The 22,017-nt window shown below is 33.1% G+C and overlaps 1 protein-coding gene and 1 pseudogene across 1 annotated transcript; one reads left to right on the top strand and one right to left on the bottom strand.

The window, feature by feature from the left end:
- Window positions 1-11,007: 11,007 nt before the first annotated feature.
- On the top strand, window positions 11,008-11,776 carry LOC131850380 (uncharacterized; annotated as a pseudogene).
- Window positions 11,777-16,633: 4,857 nt separating this feature from the next.
- On the bottom strand, window positions 16,634-17,904 carry LOC131850377 (uncharacterized). Its single transcript, XM_059200591.1, has 3 exons — window positions 17,778-17,904; window positions 16,803-17,368; window positions 16,634-16,654 (listed from the first exon to the last, which is right to left on the bottom strand). The coding sequence occupies exons 1-3, from the start codon at window positions 17,902-17,904 to the stop codon at window positions 16,634-16,636; spliced, it is 714 nt and encodes a 237-aa protein (XP_059056574.1).
- Between the last annotated feature and the right edge of the window lie 4,113 nt (window positions 17,905-22,017).

Below are 22,017 nucleotides of genomic sequence, written 5' to 3' on the forward strand. Positions count from 1 at the left end.
AGTCTATAGACGCCTGCAACAACAGAGATATCTCGGGCGAATACCTTACTATCCTATATCTCGATTGTGCGGAAAATCTCAGGAGAGAGCGTATTACACAATCCCTCTCTGAAGAATCCGCTTCTGAAACCGCACTGTGCACCATCATTTAGGTGGGAATTAATTTTATACGGAATGTGCTGGTAAAATGCAGCATGGGCTTGGTTGTAAACCACTCATCAGACATAGGTACTCCTTTATAAATGTGCAAGAATACGCAGACTAAGCAGAAATCCGTAGCAAACACTAAGGCCTAATACGGATCTAGAACGTGGGATCGACGATAAATCTTATTGGTCATTTTTAAACATAGCAAAATTAGCATACATGAACAACTCCATAGATTCATTTATCCCAAAACAAGTATGAAGTAATTTTAACTTTAAATTTTAAACTTATACCTTATATACAAGAAGACTTATCTAACAGAATCTCTCTTTCCGATTATTATTATACGAACAATAGTTAACAGTATTTAGCGGCTGTGATTATCTATTATTCCGCAATGTGAGTTCCTTATAGCAGCATCAGTAAGAGGAAGGTGAAAACATGAATGAGACAGGTTATACCTATTTAGCATGAATAGAACGAGCATTACTTAATAGATATACCAGTCATATTTATCAATATAAAATGGCCAATTTCTATATAATTATATTTTGAATAATAAATAAACAACTTTACTACTTTTGATCAGATACCGTCAGCGTGTTTGGTATTCCAATAAATAAAATATACAGGCAAAAGCGACAACATTTGTATTAAATATATATATAGGTCATATACATTATCATATATATTCTACAATAATAATACTCTAACATCACATTAATAATTCAATATTAGTTTTCTATTTATCTTTTAGTAAATGCTAAAGGATGGATTAAAAGTAAGATAATAAAAATATCGATATTTACTACAATAATATCCTAACAGACATTTTCAATGAGTCGAAATTGGACTCTCTTTTTCGACGTTAACGCTGTTATGAGTGTAGAACAAAACTTACTAAAAAGTAGAAGCTATCTGATATCTATGAAGGCTTCTCAAAGTGACTTTATATCTTCAGAATTTGTATACATAAAAATTGTTTTGTTTGTATAAACATATCAGATGTACCATATAACATAGCATACATTATACCCTAAATAATTCTCCTAAGTACACCTCACAGTAAAGCCGAGGGATGTATCTAGTAGAACAATAAATAGAGTATAAATAATAAATAGAATGAGGTTTCTATGATTAAAACATCACAATCTATCCCATACCCTTAGTGAAAAACCTAAAACGCCAACGGATATTTTGCGGCCAAGTAAACTTAAAAGGTTAAACGCCACATAAGTGAGCATCCTGGTGACCGGAAGGTTTGTTTTTATTTAACTTTTTTGGCCTATGTGTTCCTTTAAGCCAGAGTTTGAAACTAAAAATCTAAATAGAACAAAAAACGACACGATTTAAATGTAAAATACAAAATAAACATTTTAATCTTTTATTATTATTGCCCATTCGCCAAATAAATGACAAAATAGCAATTAATTGTAAAATATTACACAAAAATAAAAATTATAACTTTAATTTCGAAATCAAATATTTGCATCTAATAATTCCACCACATTATACCACTCTCCGAACTACATTCATTTTTTTACAGAGGCAACTTATTTACATAAAATTACTACTGTCGAAAAAATTGATGTAGGACTTACACGGGCCTGAACGGTCTGCTGGTCTTCGATACCGTTAAGACCGTCGCCAACAAAGTTAAAGGCTAGAACTTTCATTAATAAAAATGTATATATAAATAATGATGTAAGTATAATAAATATAATATATTTATTAGTCTTACAGTCCATATTGTTTGTCGTCCATAGTGTTCTGTCAGTCAATTGTATCAGGCTGTTATAGTTATAGCTATATACCTATATACCTATAAGTTATACCTATAAGCGGCCAGCAAGTTGTCCTATCAAAGAGGTTTGATCATCCGATCATCCTATTAATTGCTAAGAAAATTATCACAATCTGTTAAATGAAGAAGAATTTACTAAGATGAACTGGTTGACAAAGTTCTCTGTGATTCGGTGGATCGCTTGACTGTAGCAGTCAGCTATATACAACCACATAATGACTGTTCTCGGAGCGACGTTAAGTCCTTATAGCGGCTAACACTTAATAGTTTCGTGACGTTATTACTTGGTTATTACGTAAACAAAACACGGTGCACCGAAAATATAAATAAAATAAAAGTAATGAAAAGCAAATACAAAAGAAATATAACAAATACATAAATTTATGTGATGCCATTTCTTTTAGTTATAAAAATATCATAAAATGCGATTAAGGACAGAAAACACAAATACGATTGCTCCAAACCACCTGGGCTGTCTGATATAGTATAATAATATATTACATATAATACAGCATTCTCCAGACTGGATAGACGTGACCCAACAAAATTAGTTATTCCGGCATTTATCACTTCTCTTCATAAAAAATGTTGCTATTTAATGGCTATAAAAATATACAATAAAATCCCCCGGCACATTAAAGAATTGACCATAAATTCTTTTAAATAACAATTTCGATATTGGCTAAATGACAATTTTCTTTATACAATAAATTAATTTTAATAATTAATTTTTCGCTAAAAGTTAGAAGTTATATTTAGAATTATTCACATGTCACTATGTGGACTATTTAATTAATACTGATATTCTTTTAATACTTATACCGTATTTCAAAAAAATAAATACATTTCATTTCATTTCATTTCAATAAATCCTCTTATGAGTAGAATCTCGTCCCTACTAGTATGAAACAGTTCATTAGTACGAAAACACAAAGTTTTTAAATGATTGAATAAGTGTTTTCTTTACCGTTTATTTTATAATATACCTACTTAAAACAACAACATAAAATGAAACATGTAAATACCGCCGTAATATTCTTCAGAAGATTTAATTTAGGTTCCCGTAATTTAACGAAGCACGAAAACCCTCTTATATCGGAGCGATAATGTGCTTAAATGAAATTAATGTAATTAAGCGAAATGTGATAATAATAAAACGTTTATTAAATATAACACATACACATAATGCGGTACCTTCAATTACAGATAATAAGAATTAAAGTTATCTGTATATTCTATTGTTTACTTTCAGTTCACACTACACAAACGCATTTTCAGAGACTATAACTGTTGAGAATAAACACGTGGATGTGGATAATAACATATGGTAAAAGTTGGAAAATTTGTAATTCAAAACATCTGTGCAATTATATTTACTGAACAAAGCTTATACTCACTAAACTATTAGGTACTTGAATAACGAGCGTGCATAGCAATAGTCGTTCATGTAGGTACTGCATTTTCATTTAATCTTAGACATAGACACCTAAATTATTTTTTAATTTGAATTTATGAGTAAATTTTACTACTTGGACTGATGAAACCTTCGAGACAGGCATAAAAAAAACCATTGGTGTCAATTCTTAAAAATAATTCTTGTTTTATACACTTACATAATTTCTTTCATCTATGAAATACTAGACCTCAATTTAATTGAATATATTATTACGATTGTTTCCAAGAATACCTACCCATTTTTTGCAATACCCATGAAATCTGTACCAGTATGTATTTCCATGAACTAATCCACCGAACAAACATGAAAATTCCAAATTCTCTGTAAACGAATGACATTGAATTTAATAAATAAAATACAATAATATTATCCGACGACTACATCGCCCTGTCACATTTATTAACATTAAGTTGTCCAACTTGGCGTATTTGCTGAAATAGCCTTAAATAAGGTCTTCAATGCAAATTTTACTGCCAAAGTTATCCAGAATACACCATCGTTAGAGAAATAATATAAATCTGGCCATTTCAGCCTTGACGGTAAAGTAAAAGTTCATTTAATGTGTTAAGTGGTGATAATTGCTCCATAAATAACGTTTCAGGCTGAACATTGTCCGAATTCAGTAGAGAAACTCATTTGGAACGAGTTTGCGAGACTAACAAAATTAATTTCTATATCCGTTTATTATTATTGCGCATTACATATACTACAGCTAATGATTCATACCATTACGTTGGATTTCTAGCAAAACTATAGATTAATTAAGTAGATATGCATATATACATGTATACGTCTTCTGTTATTCTCGCGCTCGCAATTCTTCTGTCGTTCATTCTATATAAAAATACAAACCAATTGTTAGAAAAAAAAATATACTTAATAAATTAATATACCACACAAAAAAAACAGACTAAATAACTTTTTCTTCTTTAAATAAGGAATATCGTGATATCACTGTTTGTAAAGAGCCAAAAAGTGTAGTGTATAATTTTCAAGATATACAACTTACATTACATAAACATACGAACGTGTATATGATCATTTAAAAAAGTGAAAATACATAGGTCACCTGTTCTGTCTGTACATTGGTTTGCCTATTTATGTAAGATGAATTGTGAGATAAAATTACAGATACAAAGGTATAGAGCGAATGCACATGAAAATGACATAATTTATACAATTAAAATTGGAAAGAGCTCATCAAAATCTCGCGCCGGCGGCCATCCCCTTCTCTTTTATTCTTTCATTTGTACCTATATTTCATACTTTTAAAATCCTTAACAAACATCCGATCAAATATAATCAATAATAATTCAAGTTAAAATTTCCAACAATAAAAGCATTTGATTTCACTCTTACTGTTAGGTAATTAACTATGATATCAATTTACTGATGAATGACATCAGAATTTACTTAAAATCGTTATAACAATTGCTGCCTACACGGTAATATTATCTATTCTAAAATTAATACCTATATGAGTAGCTGGTATATTGCTTATGTGTTACAATATCTAATATTTGTGAGTGGGTAACTAATTTTCAACTTCTAAAATTACAAAGACCATACAGAAAAGTACTCAATCAGCAATTTGCACCATTTACTAAATAAAATACATCCGTAATGCAACAACCTGTATAAAAAGTTTACTGCTGCCTTTCACATGGAGAACAGGACTGTTACCTTTGTATATTTCGTTGTTACTTCGTTGGTACAATGACATTAAGTAGATATTAAAAAGGATTTTATTAGTTCAGGTATCTTAATTACCTTACTTTAGTTCATACTGAAGTTAATTAACTAAAATAAGATTTTACTTCATTGTATAATCGACAAGATACTACATATACTTAATAATTGCTATAGCATAATTGCTGAATATAATAATAATAATATCTCCGGACAATTCACACAGCGTCATCTAGTCCCAAGCTATGCAGAGCTTGTATTATGGGTACTAGACAACTGATATATGTAAATAAATAAATATTATACATAGAAAACACCCAGACCGATACAAACAATCGTACTCAAGAATACAAATGTTTGTACCGTGCGAGGAATCGAACCCACGATCATCGGATAGTATAGCCACAGATAACATAATATTACATAGTATAGCGGTGTGCTAAACCACTAGACCACCGAGGCTGTCAATATAAATATATTATAAACATAAAAGCTCTTCATACTTTCATAACACATGTTTTCATTCATTAATTAAAAACGTATTTGAGTAACATATAAGCAACTACAAATCTATTTACTAAGATATTTACTAAGATAAAGTAAAATAAAATGTAAAATTTACAGAAAATTAACAGAATATTTCATTTAGAATCTAAAAACCCAGTAGCGAATTTATTAGGTGTTCATATTATTTTATCTTAAATAGTCCTTTTGTTATAAATTACGAATAAAGTCTAGATACCAATGAATATATACAAAATGAAATATATTATATGTAAGTTATACATATACATTAATGGTAGTTTATTTCTATTATTTATGATAGAATACTAATACTTTTATGATTATTAATTCTAAGTACAAAGTGTTGATACTATGATTTATGATGACGTGCTGAGGTCCATAAATTACAGCACGTCAGCTCTGTTTTTAGTATCTGCATTACACAAAACAACTTGTTTCGACAAAGAAAAAATACATCAGCCGGTTTAAAATAAATTGTTTCAGTCAGGAACCCACTTTTCATGCTGCGGGAGAATTTGTTTGTTCAAAAAATAACCTTACATTTTTACTAAATACCTATATCTACGTACACGTAGATACGTACGTTTTTCAGACGTTGTCTTAGATATAACCATATCATGGGTATCTCTGTCTTCTCTATTCCGGTCGTGAAGCAACTATTTTGTAATACTAGAACATAGTAAAGTAGGGTATTGACACTAAAATTATTGAATAAAACTTTATACACAAATTTTATACACTGTTCAGAAAGGATTTAAAGCAAAGAAAAGTAAAGCACATAGTCGTATGTATACATTTATCTGAAATAAATAGAGAAAGTAAAAATTTGTGAAAGCATGTAAAAAAACATTTAAGAACATAATTATAAAGTAACTTTTTTTAACAGTAAATAATTATTAATAAATAAAAAAAAGTAATAGTATCTATAGCTTTGCAGTATTACGAATATATCATATCTTCTTTTTAGTTCCTCAGTTCAGAGCTGTTTATATCCAATATTTTAATTAAAATAACTGTATTAAATTTGTATCGGAATATACCTTACAAATGGCGGGTGGCATAGTTGATTTTAATTCAATACACAATTTATAGTGAATGTTGTCGGCGCAACACTGTCAGAACCAACACTGCATTCATTTGTCAACAGTGCACCATAAGGGCCGGCTATATGCTACCATTCTATTTCCATATACAAACCAACAGGGTCCAACTTCAGCCTGTAGGCAATTTTAGTAAGTGGTATATTCAAATTGTACACGATAATTATTATCTAGTATACACATGTACTAGTGAAATTTGTAATTACTTCACTATACTATCTAAAATGTAGGTTTCGAGAAATACTATCTAGTTTCGAGAAAAATAATAACTCCCGTGAAATGAAAAATAGTAAACATTCGCCTAGAGAGCTCAAAAATAAAACTCAGAATAGTAAATGAAGTGTAATACAACCTGATACTCCAATAAATTAAGTATGGAGATTGAAAAAAATACTAAGACGTATACAATGGGTAAATTTCAAGTTTGCCCTTTTTAATAAAAATAAATTTCACGTACGAACAACATATGAACAAGTTTATATGACATAGTAAAGAATAATATCTGGTGATTTAAAACATTTTTTATAGATAATAGACACCGAGAAATTCAAGGTAGCCTTTTTAAAAAATTGTCTGTCTCTCTTTATGTATTTCAGCCAGTAAAATTATAATTATATAAAAAACATTACAAGTAAAATCTAGATCAGTAAATTGAAATATATACATATGTAACAGCCAAGTTCTGCCTGCCCCTTTATCTTTTACCGAAAATCTTGCGGACGTATCTTTTGTCACCCATACAATGCTGTCAGCTTGTTTCTATTCAAAGAGAATGTTCAATTTCAAAGGTCACAGAATTGTTTTCCTCCCAGCTTATGAAGGACCTTTTTTACGTACCTAAACCTTCACGCGGTCGTATTCGGAAGACATTGATCCGTACGAATTATACAAAGTTGACCACAAAAACGCTACGTAAAGATAAAAATGATATTACATCCTCTGGGAAGTTAATTCTTAAAATTACTAATATTATTTTTAGATGTACTTGAAATTGATATCTTAAACTTATTAGAAGTTGTGCTTCAAATAGTAAATGTAATAAAAGAAAATGTTGATTTTTTATTTCATATATGTATATCAGCATTTACCTTTTCGAATATCAACTTGCAGATTCCACTAGAAAAAACAGATTAAAATGCGCGCAAGTCAATGAATGCAAAAACAGGATCATACCCGTCCATATTCAGATGAGAACGAACGATCTCAAACAAACCAATCTCTCATTCTGAGTATTGATATTCGATGTTTTGCATAATTTGCTTGTTAAACAGTAAATTGGTGACCCTATTATATTCTTGATTGAGTTTGGAATGTTGTGAGGTTTTACATTAATAAATTGTCTATTATACAGCAGCTAAATACACAAATGTACATGCTATATACGACATAATTTTATTTGATAAATATAATATAAGATCAAACGAACTTCTAGAAGTGAAGTTCGATCATTATTATATGAGTCGCTTCATTCGAAGATATAATAACTAGGTAGTTTCCTTAACCTACAAGCAACGTGACGCACGGTTTAGAGAATGTATTTTTTTTTTGTCTACCCTACGATACCTTCTTTATTCTCTGTAGCACTAACGTTCTTCATTCCGTTTAGAGATCTTATTACTATTTCCTTAATCTTGCAAAAAAAAGGGTTGGGAGAGGAGGGCCTTTATATCTTCGAATGAAGCGACTCATATAATAATGATCGAACTTCACTTCTAGAAGTTCGTTTGATCTTATATTATATTTCGTCGCTTCATTCTTCAGATATAATAACTAGGTAGATTTTCAGAGAATAATATTTTTGCAAGAATAAATAAGAATATTGAGTGAGATGGAAATAAAAAAAAACACAAACAATTTACCTCGTGATTTTTTAATTATTAATCATTATAGACACAAGGTACATTATTATGTATATATAATAATATTGTATCCGAATATTTTAAATAAACATAATTATATTATTTCTAATAGTTATTAGTGAGATAAATGATCATAACTGATTACAAACCGATCTAGCAAACTCGCCATCATTTGTGTTCATAATATCTAATTTATAAAATTTAACAAATGTATGTGTGTTTGTCCATCCCGCGGCCCTGCGTATCGTGTCGATGTTTACACCGGCTGCACTGGCCGTGGATGTGGACGCATGACGCGTACTGTGTGCAGTAAATAGAGATACATCAACCCCACTATCTGACAACACTGACTTTATCCATCTACTAATAGTTTGCGAGGTGGCAGCTCTATAAGGTCTTTTGGTCGTTAATATTAGACGTTGATCATTATAACGTCGTAGATTTTTAGTATACGCTACGTAATCTAAGACCGCTGTGGCTGGACAAATTTTTAAATTCTCTTTAAAAAATGGTAAGAATAATATTGGCTGTTCTCGGCCTGGGGCCGACGTTTTTATAATATCCGTTATATTTATTCTAACACCATTATGTAGAGTTTGAATGTTATCTAAGCTTATTAATGATAATGTCTGAACTCTCTGTCCTGTACATAAAGCCAATAGTGTAACTAATTTTTTTGTAAAATTACATAAATCAATATCAGTATGTGGGTACCATACTGATATATAGTCTAGCACAATCTGTGGGTTCCAGGTATGAGAATACTTGGGCTTACTGGGTTTAAGCTTATATGCTCCTTTAAGGAGACGTTTTATAGATTCGTCTGATCCGGTATTATTTGATAATAATAATGAGAGAGCCGATCTATGTGTGTTGAGTGTGCAATAACTAGCTCCTTTTTTAAACTCACGAGTTAAAAAAGGTAATGTGTTTTTAACTGAAGCATGAAAGTAATTTATATTATTGACCTGACAGAATTGCCACCAAAGTTTGTAACTTACACTATACTGTTTCTTTGTGTTGTCAGACAGCGATGCCAACATTAGATCTATTGCGTCGGAAGGAATATCCCGAGTCAGGAACGCCATCCTGAGAGAGTCGCTGCACCCAGCGTAAGCTGTTTGTGTAGGCGATGTGGGGTTTGATTCCTGGAATCGGATTTTAGAAAATTATCTTTAGGTGTAAAGTAAATAATTTTGGAGACTAAAAGGCTTTTTAATAGTGGGAACCACGGCTGCGCAGGCCAGTTAGGAAAGACTAAGATACCATGCCCCTTATCATTAATAATTTTATGTAGACACCTTAATATTAAACAAAAAGGTGGAAATGCATAAAAGAATTTGTCTTTCCAGGAAATTGTGAATGCATCGACACACAACGCATCTGGGTCTGGGAACCACGAAATATAAACATCGCATTTGGCGTTAGTACGAGAAGCGAATAGATCTATTTCTGGTTGGCCAAAATAACTGGTTATTGTTTGAAAGGTTTCTATCGATAGACCCCATTCGGTATCAGAATTTACTCTCCTTGATTCGAAGTCAGCTTCTTTGTTTTCCTTAGTATTAATGTAAGAACCATATAACATAATATTTCGCTTCTCGCACCATTGCCATATTTGCCTCGACAAATCGTTAAGGTGGGGATATTGTATACCCCCCATTCGGTTAACGTAACTCAATGCGGTAGTGTTGTCAATTCGTAGCAAAATAGTACAATTAATGTTTTCCTTGGCTATAGTTTTTAGTGCAAAATAAACCGCTAGCAGTTCTAAGTAATTAATGTGACATTGTAATTCGTCCTTTTTCCAAGTCCCATGTACTCGCGTTTGGTTACAATACGCTCCCCAACCTGTTTTAGAGGCGTCTGTAAAAATTTCTAAAACATAGCTAGGTGCTTTTATATCATTAAATGTATGTTGTATATTTTCTTTCCACCAATTGAGATCATCATACACATTTATAGGAAAATTAATGACTGAGTCATAATCATTATTTTTTAACAACATGAGATATTTCTGTCTTTCTAATTGTTTTGTATATACCCAGCCGTATTTAACGGCTGGACAAGCTGCTACAAGGACGCCAATGAGTTGAGAAAATTCCCTAATGGTACATGTAACTACTGAATAATATTTTAATAATAATTGTGTTATTTTGATACGTTTTTCATCTGGTAATGAAATTGTTAAGTATACTGAATCAAATAAATAATTTTTTTTTTTTTTTTTTTTTTTTTTTTTTTTTTTTTTTTTTTTTTTTTTTTTTTATGTGGGTAGCTTAACTGACAACACACTAAAATAAGAGCTCTGTATTTATTATTTAAATTAATTAATATATTTACAATTACATAATTTATTTATGCTAAATTTGAAGAGATAGTGTGTTTTTACCTACCAGTATAATTCTCTCCTTTTTATAAATCATAATGGATGCATTACAAAGCACATTTTCATCCATGATGGAACAATTGAATGCAAAGATGGCTGTTTTTTCAAAGTGACTTACAGAAAATAAACACAACACCAAGCACTGTGACTACATTAGCGGCGGACTTTGCAGTATTTCAGTCATTTGTATCCAGCACCTTCTGTAATCTGCAGCAGCAGTTGGAATTGCTAAATCGTCAAATGGACCAATTTGAGATGCGTAGCCGTAAGAAGATTCTGTTATTTCATGGAGTCCAGGAGTCCAGTGAAAGCAACGCATCACAGGATACTGTGAAGGTCGTAGCGGAGAAATTAAATATTCACAATTTCTCAGAAGTCAACATTAGTCGGTGTAACAGACTTGGCCGCTCTTCTGGTGATAAGCCTCGTCCTATTGTGGTGAAATTTACTGATCTTGCTCTGCGTAATAAAATTTGGTTCGCTAAAACTGCATTGAAAGGTACAGGAATCACATTCTCCGAATTCCTGACTAAAGGAAGACATGATGCGTTCATGAATGCGCGACGTCACTTTGGCATCAAGAAGTGTTGGACACGCGACGGTTCTGTGATTATTGTTGGAAGTGATGGTGCTAAACACCAAGTTACTACTGCTGCTGAAGTAAACAATATTATAAACTCTCAATCCGACAATGTTTCGGCTGTATCGCAGCCTGCAGTTTCGGTTGCGCAGGAAGCTGGGAGCACTGCAGCACCGAAGGTTCCCGCTGGGGTAGCGGCTCGCGCCAAACGTTTCGTCAGAAAGTGAGAATGTGTTATTCCTCTAATGATTTTTGTATATTGTACTCAACATATAATTAATACATTTCTTCCACTAAAATACGTCACCCAATTGTATTTACACCTTACAAGTGTGTAATCATAATTATAGTCTATCTGGGACGCTGCTTGTTGTCACAACTTTATCCAGGTCATTACTCTAATATTGAAAATGTAGGTAGTTTTCGTAGTTACAAAGCCAATGATATATTAATATTTACTGTTTACATGGAACCAACCTCACAATCACAATCCAGTTTTGTTTTTTTTTTTATTTTCATTATTATTTTGTCTCTCGTTATCAGTATAATATATTATAATAGTTCGTATTGATTTTGTGGTTGTCGTGTTGACACATGACAAATTGACTTTGTAAAGTGACAAGTGACAGATGTCATATTTGATCATTGAAAACGTAGATGGAGAATGTTATATATTAATATCTTTTTTTTTTTATATTATAATTGTCTTTGATAGCTTCTTTAACTTTTTTTTTTTTTTTTGTTAAATATTTGAATATCCGAATTGTAATTATTTAAAGGTTAAATATAGGTTGTTACACATGATTATTCCACTATGTATATATGTATATTTTTTTCTCTTTTCGTTTATTACTTGTCATGGATACTTGTATGTGTTATTACCATTACTTTTTTTTTTTTTGTGATATCATTTGATTTCCGATTTATGTTGAAAATTTAGTTTTATTGTTTTCAGTTATGAATGTCTTAAACGAAAAAATGCATTCATGTCTTCCATTCCACTGGCGGGTAGAGACAATGTCTTGTTTAATTCTAGTTATATTTATTATTTTAGTTTAGTATATAGTATTTATTATTATTATTATTATTGTATATTTAGATATAGCTGTATACAATAATGTACGACATGCATAATGTAAGCTTTCACTCTGTCTCCTCATCCTCTTCTACAGACACTAGTTTTTATAGTATACCCACACCCTTAGACGAAATTTTACATACCGACTTCGATAACGTACCCAAAAATTTTAATGTTGTGCACATCAATGCACAGAGCATTCCAGCTCACTTCCCAGACATGCTAGCGTCGTTCGATGTTGCCAATATCCAAGCTATACTCGTCTCTGAATCTTGGTTGAAACCCTGTCTTCCTTCTTCCTGTTACTCGCTGCCTGGCTTTAATCTCATTCGCAATGACCGCGTTGGCAAGGGTGGTGGTGGTGTGGCTATGTATCTCCGTTCACACATTCCCTACAAAATAATTTGCTATTCCAATACTACCAATCCCTCTAATGAAGCTGAATATCTCTTTACTGAAGTAAACCTTTCCCATTCCAAAATTCTTTTAGGTGTTTTCTATAGCCCTTCTCCTTCAATAGATTACTTCGCTCCATTAGAAAACCTTTTGGAAAAGATGATACCATCCTATGAGCATACTATAGTCATGGGTGACTTCAACACCTGCCTACTCAAAAATGACTATCGATCCGATTGTCTACGGTCTGTGGCTAAGGCTTGTAATCTTACTATCCTACCGCTTCGTGCTACACATTACTTCCCTAGTTGCAGACCGTCACTGTTGGATCTCATCCTTGTCTCATCTCCTAGTCTTGTTGCAAGCCATGGTCAACACACTGCGGATGCTTTTTCATTTCACGATCTTATTTTCCTTTCATTCCAAATCCGAACTCCTAAATTTAGACGTAAAATCATCATGCAGCGTAATTTTGGTACCATCGACCTGGATTGCTTGCGCAGGGATGCCCTGGACTCTGATTGGGACTCGGTTCGAAATGCTACTTCTGTGGATGACCAGGTAGACCTATTTAATAACATTGTCACTGAGCTATACGACCGTCATGCTCCTGTTCGACCTGTTCGAGTGAAACATCTACCTGCACCGTGGTTGACTAAGGAAATAAAAGATACTCAGAGCAGGAAAAACAAAGCTAAAGCAAAATTTAAATCCAATCCAGACAAATACCGAGAGCAGTACATAAAAGCTAGAAATTACTGCAATAAGGTGTGTAGAGAGGCACAACGTCGCCACATTCATTCATCTGTAGAAAATAGTGATCCGGCTAAGGTCTGGAAATTTCTTAAAACTCTTGGGGTCGGTAAAAATCACGATTCTAATTCTAAATTTTTCAATGTCGATATAGACAGCCTTAATAGGCACTTCTGTACTTCTACTGTTTTTGATAACAACATTAAAAGAAATACACTAAATCTTCTTTCTACCGCACTAACCCCTAGTTTTCCATCCTTTAATTTTCGTCTGGTTACTACTTGTGATGTTGAGAAGAGCTTGCTATCAATAGGTTCCGACGCTATGGGAACTGATGGCATTGGTCGTACTATGATCCATCTCATCCTTGACATTATCCTTCCAGTAATTACCTTAATTTTTAACAACTCGTTATCCTCAAGTGTTTTCCCTTCCATTTGGAAAGATGCCAATATTATTCCCCTTCCCAAAAAATGTAAGCCGTCCTCGTTCTCTGATTACCGTCCTATTTCTATACTTCCTTTCCTGTCCAAAGTTCTTGAACGACTTGTTCATGACCAACTGAACAACTTCCTTTCCAAAAATCATCTCTTAAACCCTTTCCAATCTGGCTTCCGAGCTGGTCATAGTACGAATACCGCACTGCTTAAAATCACCGATGATATTCGATATGGAATGGAAAATTCGCAACTGACTGTTCTTACATTGCTGGATTTCAGTAATGCGTTTAACACCGTCGATATCGATATCCTACTGGCACGTATGCGTTCAATTAACATATCTCCAATGGTAACAGACTGGTTTCAAAGTTACCTGTATGGACGACGGCAGCGTATACGAGTTGACAACAGCTTCTCTTCATGGTGTCAAATTACTGCCGGCGTTCCTCAGGGTGGCGTCTTATCTCCGCTTCTTTTTGCGCTTTTTATTAATTCTATTACTATGCAGCTTCATTCCTCCTACCACCTTTATGCAGACGACCTCCAAATCTATTCGCAAGCCCCATTACATAACATTGACACTGCCATCCTTACAATTACTGCAGATCTAGATCTCATATCTAGTTGGTGTAAAAACTTTGGACTAACATTGAATGCTTCAAAAACTCAGACTATCGTTATTGGCAGCCCTCGGTATATAGCAAAAATCAATTGGAGCACTCTTCCTCGAATAGTGTTGGACGGAGTACTCATTGAGTACAGTGATAGCGTCAAGAACCTGGGCATCCACTTCGACAGGACGCTGTCTTGGACAGTTCAGATCGCCGAAGTGAGTCGCAGGATTTTCGCTGCCGCAGGCTCACTCAGGAGACTAGGCAATTTCTTGCCAGTCGATACCAAAGTTTCGCTTGCACATACCCTACTTCTTCCTATCCTTGATTACGCCGACACCTGCTACCTAGACCTCACCGAAGACCAATTAAACAAACTTGAGCGTCTTCAAAATATTTGTATCAGGTTTATATTTGGACTTCGCAAATATGACCATGTCTCACATTATCGTGCACAGCTTAAGTGGCTCCCTATACGCCTTCGCCGTGACTGGCATATTCTTTCCCTTCTTTACTCCGTTCTCTTTAATCCTGCTACTCCTAACTACCTCAAAGATAGATTCTTATTTCTCGGTGAGGCACAACATCATGGCTTACGCAGTGCGACAAACCTCCGTCTCAAAATCCCTTCCCACACATCCTCATTCTACACCAAATCCTTTTCGGTACATGCCGTTCGACTATGGAACTCATTACCTTCCTCCATACGTAGCTCACGATCACTACCCAGCTTTAAGAACTCGGTCAAATCACATTATCTTTCCTTATAATGTTTCTTTTCTGTCGTCACCATTGTTATATTACTAGTAGGTATTATTCCTATGCGTGTATCACAGTTACTTGCTGCTTGCATTATTTTTGTGTTGTGTTGTATCTATTTATTGCATGTTGTTATGTATGTATGTATGTATGTATGTATGTATATATATATATATTTATATATATATATAATATTAATATTGGTGTATACTGTTTATATATGTAATATGTTATGTTATTCATTATTATTCATTTGTCATTATTATTATTATGTTTTTTTTTTCTCTCCTATTCTAGTGCCACCTCCCACCTTTTGTTTTTTTCTCCTCTACCCAAAGGTTGCCTGGAAGAGATTGCATAAGCGATAAGGCCGCCTTTTGTACCCTTTTATTTTAATTACTCTATTAATGTAATTTTTCCTGGTGCAATAAAGAGTATATAAATAAAATAAAATAAATAAAAATCCTAAAAATCTGCATTGTTTTCTAGGTACTAATGAGCTTTTTTCAAAGTTAATAACGAAACCAAGGCTAGATAGCAAATCTAGTGTGTTTTTGACATTATTTTTACACTCATCATAGTCAGACCCTATACAAAGACAATCATCGAGGTATATCACAGATTGATGACCGAGGTTTCGTAAAAATTTAACTACCTCCCTCATAATTTTTGTAAATATCCTAGGTGCTATTGAGAGGCCATATGGCATGGCATTAAATTCATAGGTGATTATCTGTGAATCAATCCCTTCAAATTGGAAACGTAAAAATTTACGAAATTGGATATTTACCGGAACCAATAAATACGCTTCCTTAAGATCTATAGTCGCTAGATAACAATCTTTCGATATTAACTTAGAAGCTGTCCTGTAGTCCTCCATTTTAAAGTGTGACTTGACTACATATTTGTTTAAGGACTTAAGGTTTAAAATAAATCTTTTTCCCCCATTAGGCTTTGGAGCTAAAAATATTTTAGATAAAAATTGGTCATCTGAAGAGTGACATATTGACACGGCACCTAAACTTGTGAGATTATCTATAGCTAATTTCATATCTTGTTTTTCTGAATCTGGCCAAGACGAAATGGGTGCATTTAATTGAGTAACAGTTTTCTCGAAGGGAATATCTATGCCTTCGCTTATCCATTTAAGGACTAAACTATTAGAAGTTATTTTACGCCATTGACTATAATAAAATTTTAGCCTACCGGCATGTACCTGATTTATACTCGGCGAGGTACTCCGCGAGTCTTGGATGGCAGTGGTTTCAATTGAGGACCTCCGGGTTGAACTGGTGGCCGTTGACTTGTCCGCCGTAGTCCTCCGCTTCTTTTTCTTATCCCGGAACCTACCAGTTTCGGGTAAAGCGGCTAAAATTTCCGGATTTAATGTTGGCGCTTTTAAAAGGGGACAATTTTCAGGAATAAGGTAATCTTTAATTAATTTCTCGCGAACATCTTTACTTAACCCCTTTTTTAATAATGGTGTCCAAATTTTTGCTAAACAATCGTGTATTTTTTCCCCGTAATCCGGGGAGTCATTAGTAATCTCCCCTAAGGCTATTAAAATATCTGGATCAACCTCTTGTATAGAGCAATTGGCTTGTATTGCTTCCGAGGATTTCTCCGGTTCAGCTTCCGTTGATATGACGGTGGATGGTTGCGGTTCGATCGAATCCGCAGGATATTCTTTATCCGGCTCCACCACCAACGGAAATATTTCCACTGGCTCTGGTTCTTCCTCACAGGGAGATTCAACCATCGGGAATGACTCATCCTCTGGATCTGTCATTAAAACCAGACAAGTATTAATTATGTATTATTATAGAAATAAATATTTATTTCTAAGAAAAATAACCATTGTGTTGTCATCGCGGACAACCTCTTGGTTGAATAATTTCTATATTGTGTAGTACACAAATAAAATTGTTGTACTTTAGTGTATATATGCCGTTGTGTTATCATCGCGGATAACCTCCAGGCTTTTTAATATTAGAATTAGGCATCATCACCTTCGTGTTACCATCGCGGGCAACCTCCAGGCACCTAATTTAATTAACGAATGATCGTCTAGTATTTTTTATAATTAAAATTAGACATAGTCACTTTCGTGTTACCATCTCGGGCAACCTCCCAGTTATCTAATTTTTATAAATTTTTGTGGGTAAAAATTATATATTGATAATGTACTTACTTTGTTCTGGTACTGAAGGAGATTCTGATGAACTACTTGCACCAATTAAACGTTTTTGCTTCTTTTGAATTTTCCGTATTTTCTTACTATAATAATTAATTTTCTCTTCAGCCGATCGTTTCGGCATATTTATAATATTTTAAATAAAAATAATATTAATTTACAAATATTACTAACTAAAATATTGCAATAAACGAAGTAAAAATGATAATGTACGTATGATTATTATGATATTTTAAGCTAAAAGAACACGTCCGTCCGTTGCCGCGCACGAAAAAGGAATGAAGAACGTTAGTGCTACAGAGAATAAAGAAGGTATCGTAGGGTAGACAAAAAAAAAAAAAAATACTTTCTCTAAACCGTGCGTCACGTTGCTTGTAGGTTAAGGAAACTACCTAGTTATTATATCTGAAGAATGAAGCGACGAAATATAATTAGGCAAAAGTGAACACTTGTCATAGGTAGGTAAATATTATAGAAATAGTATAATTTTTATAATAAGGTATTTATAAAAGAATATAAAAAATCGTAAATGTTCAGTACTTTTATATTACAACATATTTTTGTTACAATTACATTCTATACTAAGTAATTCTGAGTTTTACTCAAACTGCCCATCACTACTGTGAAAAACTGAATGGTTTAATATAAAACGGATTTGTCGTCAGTTTGTTTTTCACTGTGTGATTTTTGTGAGGCAGTTCCTCTATTGAATTTACATGCACCAGGCGCGCCGCTATCCATGCCTGTTACTTCATGCATATGTATGGATTTATGCAAACTGCAACTTTGCCTTTCATTGAGTAAAATTTTATAATGCCGTTACAGCTGATTTTTTTAACATTTAAAGGTTAGTGTAAGAATAAAAGGAAAATTAAACTAGAAGAGATCTGTCTACCTCTTTGAATTAATCATAGAATCTGGCATGAAGACATAAATATTGTAGTCGGCGTTTTGATAATGAAGTTGATTCCACAATATCGTTGTGCGTGGCAAAAAGTTTCTTGAAAAACGTATGTTGGAAAACCGGCATTATTTCAAATAATCAGGATGGTACTTTAGCAAAGAATGCCACCAGAACATTAAAAAATATCGAAAATAGCACACAGCCTTATGGGATACCAGCATTTATTGAGTGTAGGTTTAAGCATGTACATTTTGCTAGAAAGCTGGTGACCCATTTCTATAATTTCCCTAAAGAGTGTTTTGAAAAACTGAAAGAGCTTTGGGCCAAACTTCACCTAAGGCCTTTGAAATATAGACTAACTTATTAGCCTTATTAGGCTACCGTCTTGTTCTCAACAGCTACTGCCCATGGATATGTTAAACACTAAAAGATCACCATCAGAGCGTTCTTGGCAAAAGTCATACTATCGATCAGAAATAAACTAGTTCTCCTTCCTTCTTTAGTATCGTAGCAGTTGCCGGATTACAATCGATTTCATAAACTTTAAGAAGAAAAAGGTGATATCTATGGGCTTATAGTTGGTTGTATCTGAGCGATTTCCTTTCTTAGGGACGGATGGACCAAAGTAATCTTCCAATGTTTCGGGACTGAACTAGTGGTACTAGTAGTGATAGGTAGTATACGATCACCTTATTAGTGTAATGGTCGTATAAATAGTACAATATAAATGTTAAAAAATATATATGAGTCAGAGATACCCGTTGCAGATATACAGAATCTATCTCAGTAAATGTCATGAAATATAGACGTATGTATGTAGGAGTAATGACACTAGAATATATATGTATGTGTAAACTAGTGACTCTATACTCTGGAGAACAAATATTTTCAAGTAAGTTTCAACTCGACCAGTTAGTTCTAATCTTAATTTACTGTTCTCGAATAGTTTGTAAGGTAACAAATCGCAAGTTAGTTGCAACAGAATCGCTCCAATTGCAGTTAAATGCTGGAACATCGTCTTGATTAAATACATTTTCGCTTATTAGCTTTGAATTGAATCTATTTGATCAGATATAACAGTTATATAAACTACATTTATACCAACCAATTGCTTGCACATATTCTATGTATACGAAATTCAATTACTACGATATATTATTAACTGTTTTTTACTGTAACTAACTAAACTAAAATACATATATGATAGTAGTAAGAATGAAGGTGATAAAAAATAACGTTATATATTTTTATATTCTTGTTGTTGAGAGTTCTTGTATGCCACATATAGTTTATACCTATCTCGTAATAGACAGGTAGCATAATGAATGAAATTCACAACGTATTAAGCGATATAGAGTACTAATTAATTTTTAATCAGAAATTCTAAATATCTACGTATCTCTAAACACTACAGGCTAAAAAGTAGAATATTTACAAAGTATATAACAATAAATCAAGTTAGACAAGTTTAATTAGTAGAGCAACAGTTCTATGTAATGAATACTTTACTGGTGTACTGGTTGGGTGACGTAGTGGTACTAATTAATTTTTCAGAATACCGTTTCAAAATGAAACAAACTTTATTAAAACTCCTCAAACTGCTTAAAAGTTACTAACTACATTTAATTGGAAAACAGATTTTTAGTCAATGTATTTTACTATAAATTTGTAAACAAAATGGTCAACAATATTAATATATTTTACTTTCTTTTGTTTATGTAATATTTATAGTAAGTGAATATTATTAAATAATGGACATCCACAAGTTACAATGACGTATTTTTATAGTTATTATTCTGTATTTTTATACTAAAACTAGCTTTTGCCTGCGGCTTCGCTCGCATTAATTTATCCTCTTAGGGGTGGAACTTATCAAAATCCTTTCTTAGCGGATGCCTACGAATTAACATCTATCTGCATGCCAAATTTCAGCCCGATCCGTCCAGAGGTTTGGGCTGTGCGTTGATAGATCACTATGTCAGTCAGTCAGTCACCTTTGAGTTATATATAATTAGATTGAAATATGTTGTCAAAAAATTTTAAACCCCTTAGCCACCTACTAGATTTCATAATTTTTATACGAACTTTGTGACCCGCCCCAACCCCTTGTTATAACATTTTGTCGGTCCCACCTTAATATATGACGTAATTTACAGATGGCCCCCGAGATAATACAATTGAGTGCAAATTCATATGTTAAATTCAAGTAGTAAATATGACAGTAATAGTAATATAAACATTACTGATTCTATCATTTTTTATCACTACATTATAATATTATTAAAATAAAACTTGAATATTGTGTGTGGTCCTACAATACCGACAAATTATATAGACGTGCTTCTATCTGTCGATCCAAACTGTATACCGAACTTTCGTAGTTCATCGTTCTATAACGATTGGTATTGTCATATATCCTCAAAAAAAGCTATTGAGTTGTATCCACGTTGGGTACCTATATTTATTTTCAACTGACAAATCGTATTGTTTTGCATGGTCTACACATAGCCCTAAACTCAGGGGCAATATCACAGCAATGATGATAGGGTTAAAGTGGCTTCAGCGTGGGGGCGCATTATAAGAAATTGGCCCTAATTCCGCTACACACATAATAGATCTACAAAGCTGTTCAGGGCATCGCCACTACTACTGATTTTAGGACTGTGTGTGGCGTGTATTAGGGCAAATTAGTATGGGATTCCCAACAATGTCTTTTTCGTTCATATTGGCTATATGTGAAATAAAACGACAATGACTAATTAATTATTTCTACATGAGCTTCTATTTGTTATCCCTCAATCATACGGATGAGTAACTTTTATATGTGAAATTGTTATCGTGTAGTTAGCAAGCAAATAATTTCACAGTTGGTCAGAGTTGTTGGACTAACTCAAAGTTCGTCAAAGGGATTCGGCTAATTTGATTTCAGTGTTCGACAACCACGAGGGGCCTCCATCCATCGGACATACGACATGCATTCATGAAGGAACCGTGCTTGCTTGCGAACATGTGTCTAATTTTCTCACCTCGGACAATATTCTATTATTACTATACTTCTTGCATTAATATAAGTATTGAAATATTTTCTACGGATTACCGTTAGGATGTTTATAGACAAATTGGTTAAACAAAAGGTATGAGTATCTAAAATTCAACGTCGAGTCAAGTTCAGTGTCTCGAAATTAACCATAAAATGCTCCTTTTTTAACAAAGCTACATACAATTCATACGGAGACTTTAAAACCAACTTAAGTCACGTATAGTCTCTCAAATTCAATCTTACAAATACTAATATCAGCCATTTATCGTTCCTCTTTCAGTACACTATATACA

Source organism: Achroia grisella, unplaced genomic scaffold (genome assembly GCF_030625045.1).
Source record: "Achroia grisella isolate CSIRO2021 unplaced genomic scaffold, CSIRO_AGI_Agris_v1 utg7549, whole genome shotgun sequence".
Taxonomy (NCBI): domain Eukaryota; kingdom Metazoa; phylum Arthropoda; class Insecta; order Lepidoptera; family Pyralidae; genus Achroia; species Achroia grisella.

What these genes read in the sequence shown, in the direction of transcription:
- LOC131850377 (XM_059200591.1), bottom strand. Translation starts at nt 17,904, where the DNA reads ATGCCGAAACGATCGGCTGAAGAGAAAATTAATTATTATAGTAAGAAA. An exon ending in TCCTTCAGTACCAGAACAAA is followed by an intron (nt 17,369 to 17,777) that starts GTAAGTACATTA and finishes TTTTAATGACAG; the next exon opens with ATCCAGAGGATGAGTCATTC. An exon ending in CCTCGCCGAGTATAAATCAG is followed by an intron (nt 16,655 to 16,802) that starts GTACATGCCGGT and finishes CGTCTTGGCCAG; the next exon opens with ATTCAGAAAAACAAGATATG.